Genomic DNA, 18,271 nt, shown 5'->3' with positions numbered 1-18,271 from the left:
TTTAAAATAAATGAAAAAAAAAAAAAAAAAAAAAAGAGGCATAAATATTATATATAAATGAATGTTAAATTATATATAATATTTACTTATTACGTATTGAGTATCATTTTCTAAAGCATATCAATTATAATTATGAGGTATATTGTAAGTATATATATATAAATAAAATTATAAGAATAATTAAATTAATAAAAGAAAACATATGAATTTAAATAATAAAAAATAAATATATATTTATTTATATATATGAAAAAAAAAATATGGATAAAAACAAAAGTTCAATTGAAAAAGAATTAAATAAAGGAAAACAGGATGTTAGTTTAAGTGCTTTTAGTTTTCTATTTAGTGAGGTGGTTCAATACTGCTTATATAAAAGTAAAAGAGGGTATCGAATAGAAGATTGCTTACATGAAATGGGTCTACGAGTAGGATATAAATTAAACGAATATTTAACTTACAAAAATAAAATGAAAAGGAGTATAAATATAGTTAACATGTTAACTTTTATATCTAAATATGTATGGAAATATTTATTTCAGCATTCTTCTGATTTACTTAAATCACAAGATAGTATATATGAATATATGATATGTGACAAAAATATTTTATTAAATAAATTTATAAGTATACCTAAAGATTATGGAAATATAAATTGTGCTTCTTTTGCAGCTGGAATAGTTGAAGGTTTGCTGTGTAGTTCAGAATTCCAAGCAGAAGTCACTGCACACACAATTTATGAAAGTGATCAAAATTATAACACAACTATTTTTATTAAATTTTATCCAGAAGTTGTTGAAAGAGAGAAGAATCATTAAGTTTTAATGAATTAAAAAAAGTATTTGACACATTTTTTTAATTCTTTAAATATAATCATAGACAAAAGTTCTTATATTTTAAGTAAAAAGGAAAATAATTAAAAATTAAAGAATAAAAAGAATATATATATATATATATATATATGCATAATTATTTAATTGTTTGATCTGAATTTAAGAATTTAAAAAAAAAAAATATTAATGTGTAAAATGTAAAAATTTTCTCATTTTCAGATTTATTGTTTATAAGTTTAAATAAATAATTAACAAATATATCGTATATATTTCAAGATATATAATAAATTTATCATATACAGTTTTTTACAAATAATAAAAAAAAAAAAAAAAAAAAAAAATTACAAATTAAAATATATAAAGCAAATTTTTATATTTAAAAATAATATATTATTTTTTTTTTTTTTTTGTTTGTGCCTATAAATAAATCGTGTCTTTTTTTAAATATAGTTTTAAATTAATGTAAATTAGCATTTAAATATGAATTAATAATACATTAAAGTTAAGGATTTTTTGAAAAAAATTCTTAAAGTTGTTTTTTTTATTTATAAAGTTTTAAATAGTAAAGAAAAATAACAAATAAAATATTTCTAAAAAAAAGTTTTTTTTCAATCCTCATTTTCATTATTATATTTTTTTTTTTTTTTTTTAAACTAAAAAATTACAGAAATATAACATATCATAATATTTACAATTGTTTTTATATTCTTCTTCATTTCTTTTTAGTAAAATACTTTTCCTTTTACTAGTCTATATTTAATATGTATTATAATTATTTCTTTCTTTTTGATAAAATATTTAATAAAATATTATATTTTTTAAAAGTTTTTTTATTAAAAAATGCTACCAAAATAAAATAGTGAGAACTGTAATTTGTTACTATAGATAAAGTATTCTCAGCTATGAAAAAAAGTTATGTTTTAAAGATTAACAGAATAGGTAAATTACTTTCTTTTAAATTAGCTAATAAAATTATTGTTTGAAAAATTTTTCCTAATCCCATTTCATAAGCTAAAATACCATTTAATCTATTGTTGTATAAATTAATTAAAAATTGAAACTCTTCCAATTGATATGATTTTAGTTCTCCCTTTAATATTTCTGGTTGTTCTTTAATAATTTCGCTATTTATTTTAATATTTTTGCAAGTTTCGCTTTATCGTCCTCTTCTTTTATCCATTATTTTTTTTATATATATTTTTCTATGAACTAGTAACTCTTCAAGAGTTTCTTTAGTTTCATTGTTTTTCTTTTTATTCTCTAATTTATCATCTTTATTATTTCTTTCACTACTAATTTTTTCCTTTTCTTCATTTTTATAATTCAATGTAGTGTAATTATGAAACACATTTTCGTCTACTAATTATTTTACTTTCTTATTGATTTTTTTTTTTTTTTTCTAATGAAGATGTTTTTATTCTAAACATTTTTGTTTATCTTTTTTTTCATCTACTTTTTCCATCTCTGCTTCATTATATATTTCATTTTCACATTTTTTATAATTCTCATTTAATTGAATACAATTTGGATAAAATTTTTTTACACTATTATCCTTGTGTTCATATAAATTTTCATTTAAACTTTTATTATTTGAAGACACATCTATTTCATATATATCCTTTTTTGAATTTAACATCTTTTTATTTTTTTCTTCTACATTTTCCATTATTTTTTTATTAATTAAATTATTATCTTCTATTTTAACTGCTGTTAAGAAATGAGTCGAACTATTTTTTATGTTTATATACTTCTTTTAACTATGAGTTTGCACATTTTGATTGTAACTTAATATACATATGTAAACATATGAATAAATAAAAAAATAAATATATACATTTACGATTTTTTTAATTATTTTATTATTTATTTAAATTATGATATAAAAAAAAAATAAATAAAATATATCATTTTAGGAAAATTTTTTTTTGTTTATTTCTATATCATATTTTTAAATTTTCCGTCTTTTCCTTTTTGTTTTTATCAATATTATTAATGCATTATAAAAATAAATTACAAAATTATATCATTCATCGTTGAAGTAGTTTTTTTTTTTTTCTTTTTTATTATCTAAAGTTAAAGACTATGTGCATTAAAAAATTACACCTATAAAATTTTAATAGTTCCGTTTTTATAATATCATATTATAAATATTTAGATATACATATCTTTTTTTTTAATTACATGAATGTTGATATGTAGTTTCTTACAAATAAAAAGGTTATATTCAATTATTATGTTTTTTTATTCCTAATTTTCCAAAATAAAATTCAGAATATGTGTGTTTGTTACATCTTTTTGGAAAAAATGTTACACCATATTTTTCTCGCATATTTACTTAGTTCAAAAAAAAAATTAAAAATAGTAATATTTTTACACATAATTATATAAAAGGAAAAAAAAAAAAAATAGGAAGAAAACTTTCATTTTTCTTAGTAAATGTTGTCTTTAAAAAGATTTGTGTGAAAACAAAAATGAATTAGTGAACGAAATGAATTGTTTAAACTCCTTTTTTTAATATTCTTATTCAATTAAAAAAAAAAATTTTTACAAAATAAATCATGATAATTTCAAAATAATTTTACAACTTTTGAGAACTAATGTTTTAAAAAAGAAAATATTTATAAGATTCACCCAATTAACTTTTTTTTTCTGTAATTTATCAATTTTATTTTATTATCATTCATGTTATCTTTCAATTTTTAGTAACTTTTAATTTTTTAAATATTTTATAAATTTCATTTAATTGGGAAATACACTTTTCAAAAATATAAAGAAAAACTTGAAAAATAATGTAAAATAATACTTTTTTTATTATTGTAAAAAATTTAATAGAATGTTATATTTGTTACTTAATCAAATTTCATAAAATAAATAAATGATTATAATTTTATGTTAAAATGATATAAAAAAAAAAATATAATTTTCATTCTACAATGAACTCTTAAAAAGCTGAAATAAATTTTTGTATTCTATATGTTAATTATAAATATTTATTAATTAAATGTAAAAAAATTTTAGACATAAAATTGTTATTTAGTTTCTATATAAGAATATATATATTTTTTGTGTTAATGATAATTTTATATAATGGAATAATAATAATATTGAAAAAGGTCATTATAAAATATTATAAAGAAATAAATAAAAATTATATAAAGAATAAAATAAGATATGAAATAAATAATAAGAAATAAATTAAAATAATATAAAGAATAAAATAAGATATGAAATAAATAATAAGAAATAAATTAAAATAAAATTATAGAACAAAATTTTATAGATAGTATTTTAATGTAAAAAATGTTACAAAAACTTATTCCTTATAATAATTTTAAATTATTATACATAGTTTATCCAATGGGATTTTAAAAATTTTGAATTTTCAAAAGGAAATGATTAGAAATTTAACGTATGTTTGTTTATATTTCAATACACAGAATAGACGTATTTTTCCACGTTAATAAAAAAGTTAAATTTTTTCTTAAAATAATCATATTTAATAATTTTTAGAAAAATTTCTTCTCATTTTTTCTATAAAAATAATATCATTATCATAAATGGATTTTAACATTAAAAAAAAAAAAAAAAAAAAAACACATTATATGAACATAATATAAAACAAAAGATAACTTAAAGTTTTAAAAGTGCTTTTAAAGGAAAGTTTCAAAGGAGTTTATAAAATTAATAGAACTTTTTCAGCATGTATTAAGAATTAAGTATGATTATGAAAATTTTTCTTTTTTAATTTTTAATGAAGAAAACAAGATAATATATATTTTGTTAAAATTATTAAAAGATTTTTCATGAATAAAAATTTTCTTACATATATGTCTAATTATCTTCTATTTGATAATTTCCTCTGTGTTTCTATAAAATGACATCTTATATATATTTTTTCTTTTTAATTATGCAGTTATATTCTCATCTAACAAAAAGGGAAGGAGTGTGTCACATATTTATAGGATATAAATAAAACAAGTATACTTTTTTTTTAAAAGTATTTTTTGTTTACTGCATATTATTTGATATAATAGTCTTATTTTTAAGAATAATATTTTTAAAAAAGTATATTATTGAGAATTTTTTTTTTATCATATAAAAAAATATTAAATTTTGTTTTTACATTCATAAAATATAAACTCTCTTCATTTTTAATAAAATATTCTAGCACACATACTTGCATGCTATTTGCAGTTATTTTTCTTTTTTTTTATTTTATTTCATTTTTTTTATTTTTCTTTATAAATATTATAAAAAATTCTTTGTAAATATGAAATTCCCTTTTATAGAAAATATAAACACAAAAATTTCTTCTTTTTAATTTTTGTTGCAATTTTTCGAATCTACATGAATACCTGAAAAAAAAAAAAAAAAATATATATGTAATAATATATACATATATATGTGGATTTTTAAGCCGAAAATAATAATGTACTGAATTTTATTGTAAATTTTTTTTAATATATAATTTATATAAACAATATTAAAAGTAGGTTCTATATTTTAATAGAATTAAAGAGTATACTGAAAAAAGTAAAAAAAAAAAAAAATAAATAAGAATAAAAATATAGAGATTGTTTTTTTATGTAAAAATTAAAAAATGCTACTTAATATAAAAGATAATTAAATACTTTTAATAATTATAATAAAAGAAAATTAAGAAAAATAAAGCAAAGATCAAATGTAAAAATAGTGTAAAAAAGCAAATTAGAAGTTTTATATATACATATATATATAATAAAAAGAAAATATATGGGATTTTTATTAAATTTATATTATTTTTAACCTTTTAAATCTATAAATGTTTTGTATATTATTTCTGTCACACATGTTTGATTGTTTTTTGAATACATTAATTTAATATATTATATATATATATATTTTAAATACATTTTTTAGTTTTTTGAGAAATTACAACAATAAATTTGATATATTATCCTTTTTATGTGATATTTTTATTTGTGAAAAAAAAAAAAAGAAGAATGATTATTAAGGTTTCCAATAAGTTTTTTATTAACAAAAATTATTACAGCATATGGATAGGATATAATAAAAATATACAACAGAATGCATATTTTAAAAATAGCTTAGATTACATTTTTAAACCCAAAAGCATAGGAGTAATAGGTGCAACAGAAAGAAAAGGATCTGTTGGGAACTCAATTGTAAATAATTTATTAAAAGGAGAAAACAATTATAAATTATACTTTATAAATTCTAAAGGAAGTAAAATATATAATAGAGATAGTTATAAAAGTTTAAAAGATATAAAGGATGATAATATTGATTTAGTAGTAATAGCAGTACCAAGAAATTATGTGATAAATATTATGAAAGAATTGAAAAGTAAAAATGTTAAAGGGGCAGTTATAATAACAGCAGGGTTTAAAGAAACAGGTGAAGAAGGATTAAAATTAGAAAAAGAAATAATGAATATAGGAAAATCAGATAACATAAGAATAATAGGACCTAACTGTTTAGGTGTTATTAATTCCTATCATAATATGAATGCTTCTTTTGCAAGCGATAATATTTTAAAAGGAAACTTTTCTCTTTTATCACAGAGTGGGGCGATATGTACAGCAGCTTTAGATTTATCTCTACAACACAATATTGGTTTTTCTCATTTCATATCTGTTGGATCTATGTGTGATGTTCAATTTTATGAATTAGTAGAATATTTATTTTATGATAAAAATACCAAATATATATTGTTATATGTTGAATCTATTGGAGATATGAATAAGTTCGTAGCTACTTGTAAAAAAGTATGCTTGTATAAACCAATTATTCTTTTAAAAAGTGGGAAAACAGCAAAAGCAGCAGAAGCAGCTATTTCTCATACAGGTTCAATGGTTGGAAATTATGATATATTTTATGCGTGCATGAAAAAAATTGGTGTTTTAGTTGTTGAAGATTTTGAAGAATTATTTAATATGTGTAAAATTTTAAATTTTTCAAAATATCCTGAAACAAATGAAATATGTGTGGTAACTAATGCAGGAGGACCTGCTGTCTTATTAGTAGATAATATTATAAAAAATGATGGAATGTTAACTAATTTAAATGAAAGTTTAAAAAAAAACTTAAATAACTTTTTGCCAGAAGCATGGAGTAAATCTAATCCCATAGATATATTGGGGGATGCATCTCCAACTCTATACAAAAAAACTATTCAAACTTTAATAAAAGATAATCAATATAAAAATATTATAGTCTTATTATCTCCGCAAAGTGTAACTGATCCAGTAAATACAGCTAAAGAAATTGTAAATCTTAAAAAGGAAATTACAGATCAAGGGAGAATAATATTATGTAATTATTTAGGAGGTACATCTTTAGAAAGGTCAACAGATTTATTAAACAGAAATAATGTCCCTACTTTTGTATATCCAGAAAATTCCACTCAGAATTTATTAAAACTTTATCAAAATATTGTGCACATTCAGGAAATTTATGAAGAAATTCCTGACTTTTTATCTGATTCAGAAGAAAATTATTATATAAATAATTTAATATATCAATATTATTTAAATAAATCAAATTCTGTAGGTAAAGAAGATATTAAAGAAAATGATGGGGATTTTATGGAGGGAAATCTTAAAAAACAAAAGGCAATAGATATAATAAAAAAATCTATAGAAAATAAAAATTATATCTTAAATGAGCATGATTCAAAAATGATATTGCAAATTTATGATATACCCATTGTTGACACGAAAGTATTTCAAAATATTGAGGATATTGAGAATCATTCAAGTTTCACATTTCCATGCGCCATGAAGATTTATTCAGATACCATAACTCATAAAAAAGATATTGGAGGAGTTATATTAAATATTAACAGTAAAGAACAATTAATTAAATCATATAAAATAATATATGATAACATAAAGAGGTATAATCTTGAAAAAGAGTTTAAAGGAGTTACTATACAAAATATGGTTAATACAAATGATGGAAATGAATTAATTTTAGGTTATTATTTTGACAATAATTTTGGACCAGTTTTATTATTTGGCTCAGGTGGTTCTTATGTAGAAATATTCAAAGATAGTGTATTATTAATACCACCTCTTAATTTCTCATATACACATCATACTATTAAAAATACAAAAATTTATAATGCTTTATTAGGTAAATCTTCTAGATTTAAGAAATGCAACATGCCAAAACTTATTACAACTATTATAAAATTTTCTGAATTGATTTTAGACTTATTACCTTACATAAATGAATGTGATATCAACCCTTTATTTATATCTGGCAATGATATTATTGCATTAGATGCAAGATTTACTTTAAGAAACAATATAAACGGTAATTTAAAAAAAAATAGTTATGATACATTTTGCAAAGTTTATCCTATTGATTTTGTCTTTTTTAATGATTCTATTAAACACATGAATAGTAAAATGCTAAATAATTCATCACAAGAACAAGATAAAATTATGCAATATGATATGTCAAAAAATAATTATTTGGAAAATATTGATTCTATTACTAGATGTATTCATGAATATGATTTTAAATTAATTCATAAATTTCTAAATAAAAACTACAAAGAATTACATAATAATACTTTCTTTTATACAAGTGAAGATCATATAAAAACAAAATTGTTTGCATATGAATTATGCAACTGCGATTATGATTCTTATAATGTTATTTTATACAAATTAAAAAGTGAAATAAATGGATTGATGAAAATAGAAAATCGAAAAGATAACCACTGCTATATTTATGCCAAAGATACTCAAGCTTTTTGTATTTTAATTAAAAAATTAAGTATTCTTGCAAAAAAAAAAAATTCTACAACATATTTTATATATTTAAAAAATTCTTCACCATATATAGAAGAAATTAAATCATTTGGTTATAAATTAGATCATATATGTGATGATTTATCATGTTATTCTTATAAATATTAATTAAAACTTATTTTCACAAAAAAATATTTTTAAATAAATAAATGGTTATATATATTTTTACATAGTTTATATATTTTTGCTTAACTTATATAACTATCGTTTGTGTTTTATTAGAAAAAAAAAAATACATAAATAGAAATACATTTACATAGATTATAAAATACTTTTTTATAATAATAAGAATTTATATTAATAAAATTGTAAATTTTTACATTTCTTAAAAGAAAAGGAAATATGTGTATTATACTTTTAAAAACTTCCAAAGATTATGTGTATTAAAATGTTTGTATCTATATTTATATAAATATTAAAATAAAACGATAATTTTAATTAACTATTTAGAAATAAATTTTTAATAAGTATATATTGTTAAAATGATTTTCATTGTACATATTTTTCTATACATATTACAATGTTTCTGTAAATTCAGAATTAATAAAAAAAAAAAAAAAAATTCTTTTTTAAATTTGTATTTATGAAGATGAAAGTAAAAAAATTTATAAAAAGAATTAACTTTGTTATATTATGTCTATTGTAAATATAATTCTTTCCAAAAAAAAATATAGAGTTACAGTTCATAACTACCAATGAGTTATTTTTTTAGTAATTAGCATAATTAGAAATTTTGAATAATTATAATTCTCATATTTTTATTTTTAAAATGGTAACTATATATATTACATATTTTAGTAAATGTGTAGTTAAAATTATTACTACTGTAAATATATTAAACAAATATAAATTTAAAAGAATTAAACTATTTTATTTTTAAACTTACATAAATATTTGATTTAAAATTAATATTATAATGAAAATATTTATCTTCTAATAAAGAAAAACATAATTATAATTTTTACTACTTAAATTTAATAAGCTTGAAGTATAAGATATATATAAAATTAAAAATAATAATCCTTATAAAATTCATTTAAAATAACTATCACATAAATTTAAGTTTTTATATATTTTTTTACCTATTTTTTTTAAAGTTTTTAAATATTCAAAAAAAAAAAATTTTGAAATATTCTAATTTTTTTAATGTTATTAATATATATATATACATATATACGTTTTAATAAATGTTCAAAATTTGGTTCCTTTTTGTTTTATTAACTAAAAAAAACTTTACTATTTTAAGATATTTTCCTTATAAATTATTTTAACATTGTTAATATTACAATTTTTCAAGAGTTCAATTTTAAATTTAACATTTAATAATAAATTATCATATTTATAATCATTTGAAGAAAAAAAATCATTTTTGTTTAAATAAATAGAAATTGTACCATCTTTATCTTTCAAATATGATGAGCTACCGCATTTAATGATTTCCATTTCATCGAATTTTAAATTGGAGTATGATGATGGCAAAATTGAAAAACATTCATTATATAAAAGATCATCATACATGCTTTTTAATTTACTATTTTTCTCAATAATTTTTTGATGATATAAAAAGCAGTCATATAAAATTTTATAGTCACTTATAGTAGCACTTTTATATATATTTTGAAGAGCAGAAAATATTATTATTATATTTTTTTGAATTTCTTCATTTTTTTCTACTTGATTTTTTACTGTTAAAAGTGTGTATGAATATAATAATTTAATCAAATTAGATACATCATAAAAAAAAATATATTCATTAATGCATATATTTAATAAATGAAGTATTATATTTTTGTTATCATAATTTAATAAAACTAGTAAAAGTAAATGAAATGGTAAATATTTAAAAATATATTTATTACAAATACTCTCATAATTATTATGATGAATTAATTCATCATTGTTGTTTTCAGTATTTCTTTTTTTATTATTTCCTCTTTGTTCAATAAAATAATTTTCTTTTTTATTTTTTCTTTCAAAAAAATTGTCTGAAAAATCATAGAAATAAAGACTTTTTTTTTCACTAATTTCTAAATTGTTATTATTTACATAATTTTCTATATTTATTAATAATAATTCAAATAATGATTCATTTTGGAATTTTGTTGAAAGCATTAATAACAACGCATAAGAAATGTTATTTGGAGATAATAATTTAATGTTATTTATTTTATGTTCAAATTGTGAATGCAAATAAGTATTACTAGTTAAACCTAATCTTTTATATCCACTTAAAAATTTTAGAAAGTTTTTAAAATTACAACATATATCATTTTCTTCTAATTTTTTAATTTTTTTTAATATTAAATCAACAAAAGCTTCATTATATTCATCCAATCTACTGAATGATTCAAATATGGTAAAAATATCTTTATCATAATAGTCATAATTTACTATTATACGATTAATAAGATTATTAGATGTAAATGAATCTATATGCAAATAAGATATATTTTTTATAATACTAACTAGTTCACTTTTATAATGACAAATATTTTCATTGATTAAATTTAATAATGGATTTTTTACCAATGGATGATGGAAATTTAGCTGCTTATAAATATTTATCATAATTTTTGCTCTTAAACATGATTTTAAACTTACTATATCATCAATTCTACTACAGAGAATACCAAGTAATGTTTCATCAGAATATTTTAATTTTACATAATTTTCTAATACTTTTATTAATTGTGGGCAGAAAAAATCATCGCTGAAATCATATATATGACTTGTTATATTTTTAATTAATTCAGTATCACACCTTTTTTCTTTATTTATAATATTTAATAAATTTATTATTTCATCCGGTTTTTTATTTCCTATATTCAAAAAATTCTCATATTTATTATATATATCACTATAATTACAAGAACTAAAATTATTATAATATATTAATTTAAATTTTCTTATTTTTAAATTTTTTTGAATCCTATTTATAAGCAAAAGCATTCTTCCAAAATAAATGAAAATAAAAATAAAAAAAATAAATAAAACAAATAATTATATACAACTATTGTGTTTTATTCATTATTACTAGTGTTTATTTATCTATATCACAAATATGATAAATAGCTATTTTTAAAATTATATATGTGTAATTCAATTTTTCATAACAATTAGTTTAAAAAAAAAAAAAAATGTATTAATAAAATTTCTTATTCTCTTTTTTAGAATTTTTGTTTATTCTTAATTTTTTTATATTTATATATATATATTTTTTTTATTTTTTATTTTATTTTTTTTTTTTTTTTTTGATCTTCATATAAACTCATATCTTAAAGTTTGACTAATTTTTTTCTTTAACTATTTATCAATATGTCATTATGTAAATTTCTATAACTCTCCCACTTTTTTCTGAATTTTTTAATTAATATCATCATTTTTTTTTTTTTAAACTTTTTATACAAAATTTTATGAAAACATAAAAGGAGTAATAATTTTCATATTAATTTTTTTTTTTTTAAAGAGTAAATAATTTAAATAATAAAATATTTATTTAAATTCATCCTTTTATTTTTTTTTTTTAAATAAAAAATTAAAGTTTTTCTATAGATATTTAATAACATCATTGAAGAGATAAAAAAAAAAATTAGAAGTGTAATATTAAGTAAACTGTAGTATTATATAATTTTTAAGGTTTATTTAAATTATTACAATGAAAATTTAAAAAAAAAAATATATATACACTTCTATATAAACAATAAAAAAAAAAATTATAAGAGGGTTTATGGTTAAAAGTTATGTTGAGATATTATAGAATGAATCTAAAAGAACTTTTCAATATAAAATGAAGAAAAGGAAGACAAAGTTTTACAAGGTGAAATTTTAAAGTTTAAAAAAAAGTATAAAAATAGTTTTTTTTTTTTTTTTTTTTTTTTAATTAGTTTTTAAAAAATAAATGTACAAAATGATTAAAACATAATTTTAATTGGCTATTTTAAAAAAAATACTAATATATATGAATTTATCATACACTATTAAAAATAATAATTATAAAATAAGTTAAAAAAAAATAAGAAAAAAATTTTTATAATAATAATGATTTTTAAAAGGAAACTAACAAATTCAAAATATATTAACGTCAGAAATTTTAGTTAAAATGTATCATTAATGTAAATAATATAATCAAACCATGTAGCCAACGTAAATAAAACACTACCTATTATAAAACAATAACAAGCTTCAATATATAAATTAGAGTAAAGAAAAAAAATGCTACCAACAGTAAACAAAACTCCACCAATAAAATTTGAAATAAAGACAATTAAAATTTTATAATTAACACATTTAATTTTCTTAAGATTTATTGTAAAGAAAAAAAGAAATGCTCCAATTAAAAAAAATAGGCTACCTATAATAAAACTTCCCACAGCATAATAATCATCTTTAAAACAACTATAAATAGACCCAATAATAAAAATTAGACATCCAATTATATAACATATAAAACCATAAAATTCATTTTTCCTTTTTAATTTAATATTAGTAGCACCTACTAAATTGCTATAAAAACATAACACACATGCGAATGCAAAAATTAAACATCCATATATATACAAATTAGAAAAAAGAAAAAAAACACTTCCAATTACAAAAAGTATTGTACCCAAAAAATTGGTATGATAAGCCATAGGACATTTTAAAAAATTCTCCATTTTGATTTTTGATATATTTTCATATTTTTTATGTAGTTTTTTTGATTTGTTAGATGATGGAGATTTTTTTTTTTTTGAATCATTATAAATTTGTGGACTATTTTTTAAAGCAGAATTATCTTCTTTTTTTAAAAATGTACCTACTTGAGAATTTCCTTTCCTATATTTATGAAGAGTAGGGTAAACCTCTTCACATATATCAGCCTTGTTTATGCTTCGTTGTTTATGCATTTTTTTTTTTTTTTTTTCTATTTCTTTTTATATTTTTTGAATTGAATTTTTTTTATTTTCTTTTTACATAAATAACTGTTTTATTTATTTACAAAAATATACATTTTTATTTTTAGGGTTTGAAATTATTAATATGTAAAATATTTATTACAACTTTTTAATATTTTTATATTATTTTTTTTTTTACATAATCGAAATTTCTGTTCAAAAAAATACGTAATACAAGAACAACAGAATAATTATTTTTAAAAAAAAAAATTGGGAATATATTTTAAATAATTTTTAATTACTAATAATAAAAAATATTTAAATTAAATCTTTTTTTTTTTTTTTTTTTATAATTATAAAAAAAAGAAAATAATAAAATTATATGAACTGTATTATTGTAGTATAAAATTTTGAAAAAACAAAAAAAAAAAAAAAATAAAAAGATTTTGCACAAGGAATATAGGTAAAATAAAAGATTTAATTAATGTCATTTTTTTTTATTTTTTATCTTTAATATCTGTAATTTTTTATAAAGGGAGAAAAAAATATTATTAAATAAACAAAATAAGAAAATATAAACTAGATAAAATTATGATTAAATCATTCAAAAAGTTGTAACAACTATTGATTTCGTATATATATAAATAAAAATGCTCATAATAAGAAGCAAGAGCAAATATTTTAACTCATATAAAATTACATTTATTTCATATATAGAAAATTATAAAATATAATTTTGAATATTTATATTTAAACTAAAAGTGGAATGGTAGATGTAAATAATATTTTGAAATATCTTGTAATTTATTTTATGTAAAATTTTGTAAAAATTATAATTATTTCTTTTTATGCATATAAAATGAAAAATAGTAGCTAAAAGAATAATTTTAAAATATATAAAAGGAAAAGTTCTGTTTATCAAGAAAAAGAAAAAAAAAAAAAAAAAAACACTTGAATTTTAAAAAAAAATAAAATTATTTACACTTTAAGAACAAATTGTCCAAATCAATTAAATGAAGTGCTGAACCTAAACTACCAAGGTGTTTAGAAAATTTAGAAAAATATAATTTTTGTGTATTATGAGACATAAAATTTATAATAATTTTTACAAGTGATAAGCAAACACTATTATCTAAAAGTAAACCAGAAAATATTATACTTTTAACATTGCACATATGACTATGAAAATATGATAGATGTACTATAGTAAATATAACCATTGATAATAAAGATTTTGCTATATCACATTCATTAGTATTGAATTTTGTAATATTTGTAATTTCTTCATCATAATGATTTTTTATTTTTTCAGAATCAATTTTTAAAAAATTATTTAACTTTTTGTTTTTATTTTTATACATAAATTTGGATGTATTTTTGTTTATGTCATTGCCCTTTTTTACATTTAAGTTAGAATCACTTGAACTTTTCTTAAGAAATATATTTTCTTTTTTTTTATTAACAAAAATGTGTAAATTCTCTTTATTATTTTTTTCTATTGCATTTCTCATTATTATATTATTATCTGAATTTCTTCCTCTATAATTTTTTATCTCTTTTTTATAATTATCATCGTCACTTTCATATTTATAAATATTATTTTTAAAATCACTACTTTTTTGATTATCAGCAGTTTCCTTTATTAAATAATTGTCTTCATATATGTTTTTCATATAATTTCTTTTCTTTTCTTTTTGTAAAAGTTTTTTTTCCTTTATAGAAACGCTAGTATAATTACAGAGAGAATCACTGTGAAAATTAAAAAGATTTTCTTTAAGCATATTTTTTCTGCTATTAATATAAGTAGAATAATTATTTTTACTTTTTGAAAAAATATGAGAATACCAATTATCATCATTTTCATCACTTTCACTACTTTCAAAACTTAAATATTCAAAACTTGAAACATGTTCCTGGTTATCTAATATATCTTCTTTTAAATTTGAATAAATTTCTTTCCTAGAACTATCAATAGAATTATTAATGTAATTTATATTTTGCGCTTTTCCAAAAAAGGATGCTATTATATCTCCACGTAAACCAACCGCACTATATGGGGATCCATAAATATCTTCAACAGTCATGTCAAATGTTTTACTTACTCCATTTTGAGCTAATTTACATATCATTTCTAGAGAACATAATTTTTTTGTTATTAAAAAAAATAAACCTATAATACTTTTACATCCAATTAAACAACCACCAATTCTCTTAATTAAATTTTCTTCATTAATTAAGTGGTAAGTTATTCCTCGTTTTATATTGACTATTATATAAGGAGATATTTCAGTAACTTCTTTTTTATTCAAAAAATGTTTCTTTAGCATAATTTCTTCTTGACTACTAACACTTGCATTTTCCACATTACTTGTTCGAGAACTTATAAAATGATATAAACCTTTAGGGTAAAAATGTTTTAAAAAACAGATTGAACTATTTATACATTTTATTTCTTTATGATAATATATATTATTCATTTTTTTTAGTTCCATAAATTTCTTCTTTACATAATTACTATTTTTCCCTGTTATATTTATTAATATATTTTTTATACATTTCGAATACTTTAAAATGGCCTGATCAATTCTTTTTATCTTTAGTGTCCAAAAATAAATTTGAGCTATTTCATCATTATTCTCATTTTTTTCATCATTTTCTAATTCAGAACTCATATTATTTTTTATAAAATTTTTATATATATGAAATTTTTTGTATAAATCTTCATTTTCTTTGAAATGTTCAGAAAGTTCCCTTAATGAAAATTGACTACTTTGACTTTTTTCTATTTCCCTTTTTAATATAATAAGTTGAACAGTATCTTCAATAATATTTTGTACATCCATAATATATTCGAAAATATCTTTTTGCATTATCACATAATCCTTACAGAATTCATTATTTGTGCTGTTGTGGGATTCTTTTTTTCTTTCTATTTCTTTTAAAAAGTTACTACTATTTTCATTTGATATTTTTTCTTTATTATTTATGTAGTTTTCCATTATTTTATTATCACTTCTATTTTTATATATAACGCTTTCTTTTTCCTTTTTTTTTCTTATTTCTTCAGAAAAATATTTTGTATCATCACTTTCCCCATTATTTTCCAAAGTCTCATTAAATATTTCTTTATTATCTTCTATTACATATAAACTTTCTTTTATTTGATTCTCTGAATGGTCTCTATTTATGATATTTGTGCCTAAACTAAAATATTTTTTCTCAATATCATCCTCATTTTTCTTTAACTCTAATTTATATGAATTACTTAAACTATATAGGTCTTTTGTATTATCATATTCTAAAACATTTCTGTTATGAGAACATGTATTACATTTATTTTTTATTTCAATGAAAGTTTTTTTTTTATTTCTATCATTAATTAAAATATTTGTTACGTGAACATAATTAAAAGAACAATCTATTCCTAAGGTATTTCCCATTGTGAACCTCAGAAGGATTATGAAAATATATGTACTTTTAAGAAATAAAAATTTCAATATATTTAAAAATTACTTAATATTTATTTTCACTTTTCTTATATATACAATTGAAATTCTTTAATTAGTAAGTTATCAGGTTCGTTAATATTTTTATATATTATTGCTATTAAAACATTTTCATTTTTCTAAAGTTCTCTATTTTTTTTCTGCTTGTTTTAATAATCTTTCTGATCTATGAAAAATCAATAGTGAATTTATTTTTAGTAGTAGTTTAATAACTTTTTTTTATTTTATTTTTCTTTTTTCTAGGTCAATCCATAAAATTAAAAGAGAAAAAACAAAGAAAATTAAAAGTATAAAAAAAAAAAAAATATACATAAAGGCTTCTCTAAAACTCTTTTTACAATTGTATAACGGATTTTTATACATTTTTATTAGTGATATATATTGAAAAAAAAGCATATAGTAAAAAAGCCAGTATTTATACTGTTTTTTTTTTTTTTTTTTTTTTTTCCCTGTTCATAATTTTTTTTCATATTCTATATATAGGGAAAAAGCAAAATTATGTTTATAATTAAAAAAGAGCATCCTTTTTTTTAAAATTAAAAATGACATTCATAATTAAATTATAATTTAAAATATAACATAAAACTTCGTCATAAGCAAGAAAAGGAATATATTTGCATAGAACCTCTTGTTTTCATTTTTATTCATGAACTTAGAAATAATTATTTTTACATTATTTTTATGATGTTATAATTTTACACAATTTATTTTAATGAAATAAAGTCTTGAATATCAATTAGTTTATCTTTTATATTAACAAATATTCATATAAAAATTTAAGCTATTATTTCAATGACTTAACTCATAAAATGAAAGATAGTGCTTATTTATTTTTAAAATGAAAGACTCTCAAATATTTTAAGCCACATTCTTTTTTATTCCTCTATATTAAACAATAAAAAAATAAGGAATACATATATATATATTTATAAAATAGAGATAATAAATGGAAAAACACACTTTTTTTCATATTCATTGCTTTGTTTAAATTATTTTTTATTTTTAATTTAATATTCATTGTAAACATTTACTATTTTTAATCTGCCAAAAAATTTTGTTACAAAAATTTCTATAAAAAATCTATATTTTAAATATATATATTCAAGTATGCCTTAATTATTTTTATAATAAATTAACAGAATGGAAATAGAACATATAACAAAAAAACGTTATTATGAAAAATGTGTGCAATAATATGTAATTTTTTTTTTTTTTTTTTTTTTTTTTTTTTGTCCCTT

General features: G+C 17.9%; 6 protein-coding genes across 6 annotated transcripts; 2 read left to right on the top strand and 4 right to left on the bottom strand.

The window, feature by feature from the left end:
• Window positions 1-260: 260 nt before the first annotated feature.
• TRAPPC5 (trafficking protein particle complex subunit 5, putative) lies at window positions 261-815 on the top strand (the record flags this gene model as incomplete). Its single annotated transcript, XM_028672105.1, has 1 exon — window positions 261-815. The coding sequence occupies one exon, from the start codon at window positions 261-263 to the stop codon at window positions 813-815; it is 555 nt and encodes a 184-aa protein (XP_028528691.1).
• Window positions 816-1,743: 928 nt separating this feature from the next.
• Window positions 1,744-2,496, bottom strand: PGAL8A_00309400 (DEAD/DEAH box helicase, putative; the record flags this gene model as incomplete). The annotated part of the gene is made up of 3 exons (XM_028672104.1): window positions 1,744-1,920; window positions 2,041-2,189; window positions 2,256-2,496. 3 exons carry the CDS (start codon window positions 2,494-2,496, stop codon window positions 1,744-1,746), a joined length of 567 nt encoding a protein of 188 aa, XP_028528690.1.
• Window positions 2,497-5,812: 3,316 nt separating this feature from the next.
• PGAL8A_00309300 (succinyl-CoA ligase, putative) lies at window positions 5,813-8,761 on the top strand (the record flags this gene model as incomplete). The annotated part of the gene is made up of 1 exon (XM_028672103.1): window positions 5,813-8,761. One exon carries the CDS (start codon window positions 5,813-5,815, stop codon window positions 8,759-8,761), a length of 2,949 nt encoding a protein of 982 aa, XP_028528689.1.
• A 1,128-nt stretch (window positions 8,762-9,889) lies between these two features.
• PGAL8A_00309200 (conserved Plasmodium protein, unknown function) lies at window positions 9,890-11,602 on the bottom strand (the record flags this gene model as incomplete). The annotated part of the gene is made up of 1 exon (XM_028672102.1): window positions 9,890-11,602. The coding sequence occupies one exon, from the start codon at window positions 11,600-11,602 to the stop codon at window positions 9,890-9,892; it is 1,713 nt and encodes a 570-aa protein (XP_028528688.1).
• Window positions 11,603-12,747: 1,145 nt separating this feature from the next.
• PGAL8A_00309100 (conserved Plasmodium protein, unknown function) lies at window positions 12,748-13,539 on the bottom strand (the record flags this gene model as incomplete). The annotated part of the gene is made up of 1 exon (XM_028672101.1): window positions 12,748-13,539. One exon carries the CDS (start codon window positions 13,537-13,539, stop codon window positions 12,748-12,750), a length of 792 nt encoding a protein of 263 aa, XP_028528687.1.
• A 962-nt stretch (window positions 13,540-14,501) lies between these two features.
• On the bottom strand, window positions 14,502-16,967 carry PGAL8A_00309000 (pantothenate kinase, putative; the record flags this gene model as incomplete). The annotated part of the gene is made up of 1 exon (XM_028672100.1): window positions 14,502-16,967. One exon carries the CDS (start codon window positions 16,965-16,967, stop codon window positions 14,502-14,504), a length of 2,466 nt encoding a protein of 821 aa, XP_028528686.1.
• Between the last annotated feature and the right edge of the window lie 1,304 nt (window positions 16,968-18,271).

This window comes from Plasmodium gallinaceum, assembly GCF_900005855.1.
Source record: "Plasmodium gallinaceum strain 8A genome assembly, contig: PGAL8A_v1_87, whole genome shotgun sequence".
Taxonomy (NCBI): Eukaryota; Apicomplexa; class Aconoidasida; order Haemosporida; family Plasmodiidae; genus Plasmodium; species Plasmodium gallinaceum.
This window is presented reverse-complemented; position numbering and strand designations above follow the sequence as displayed.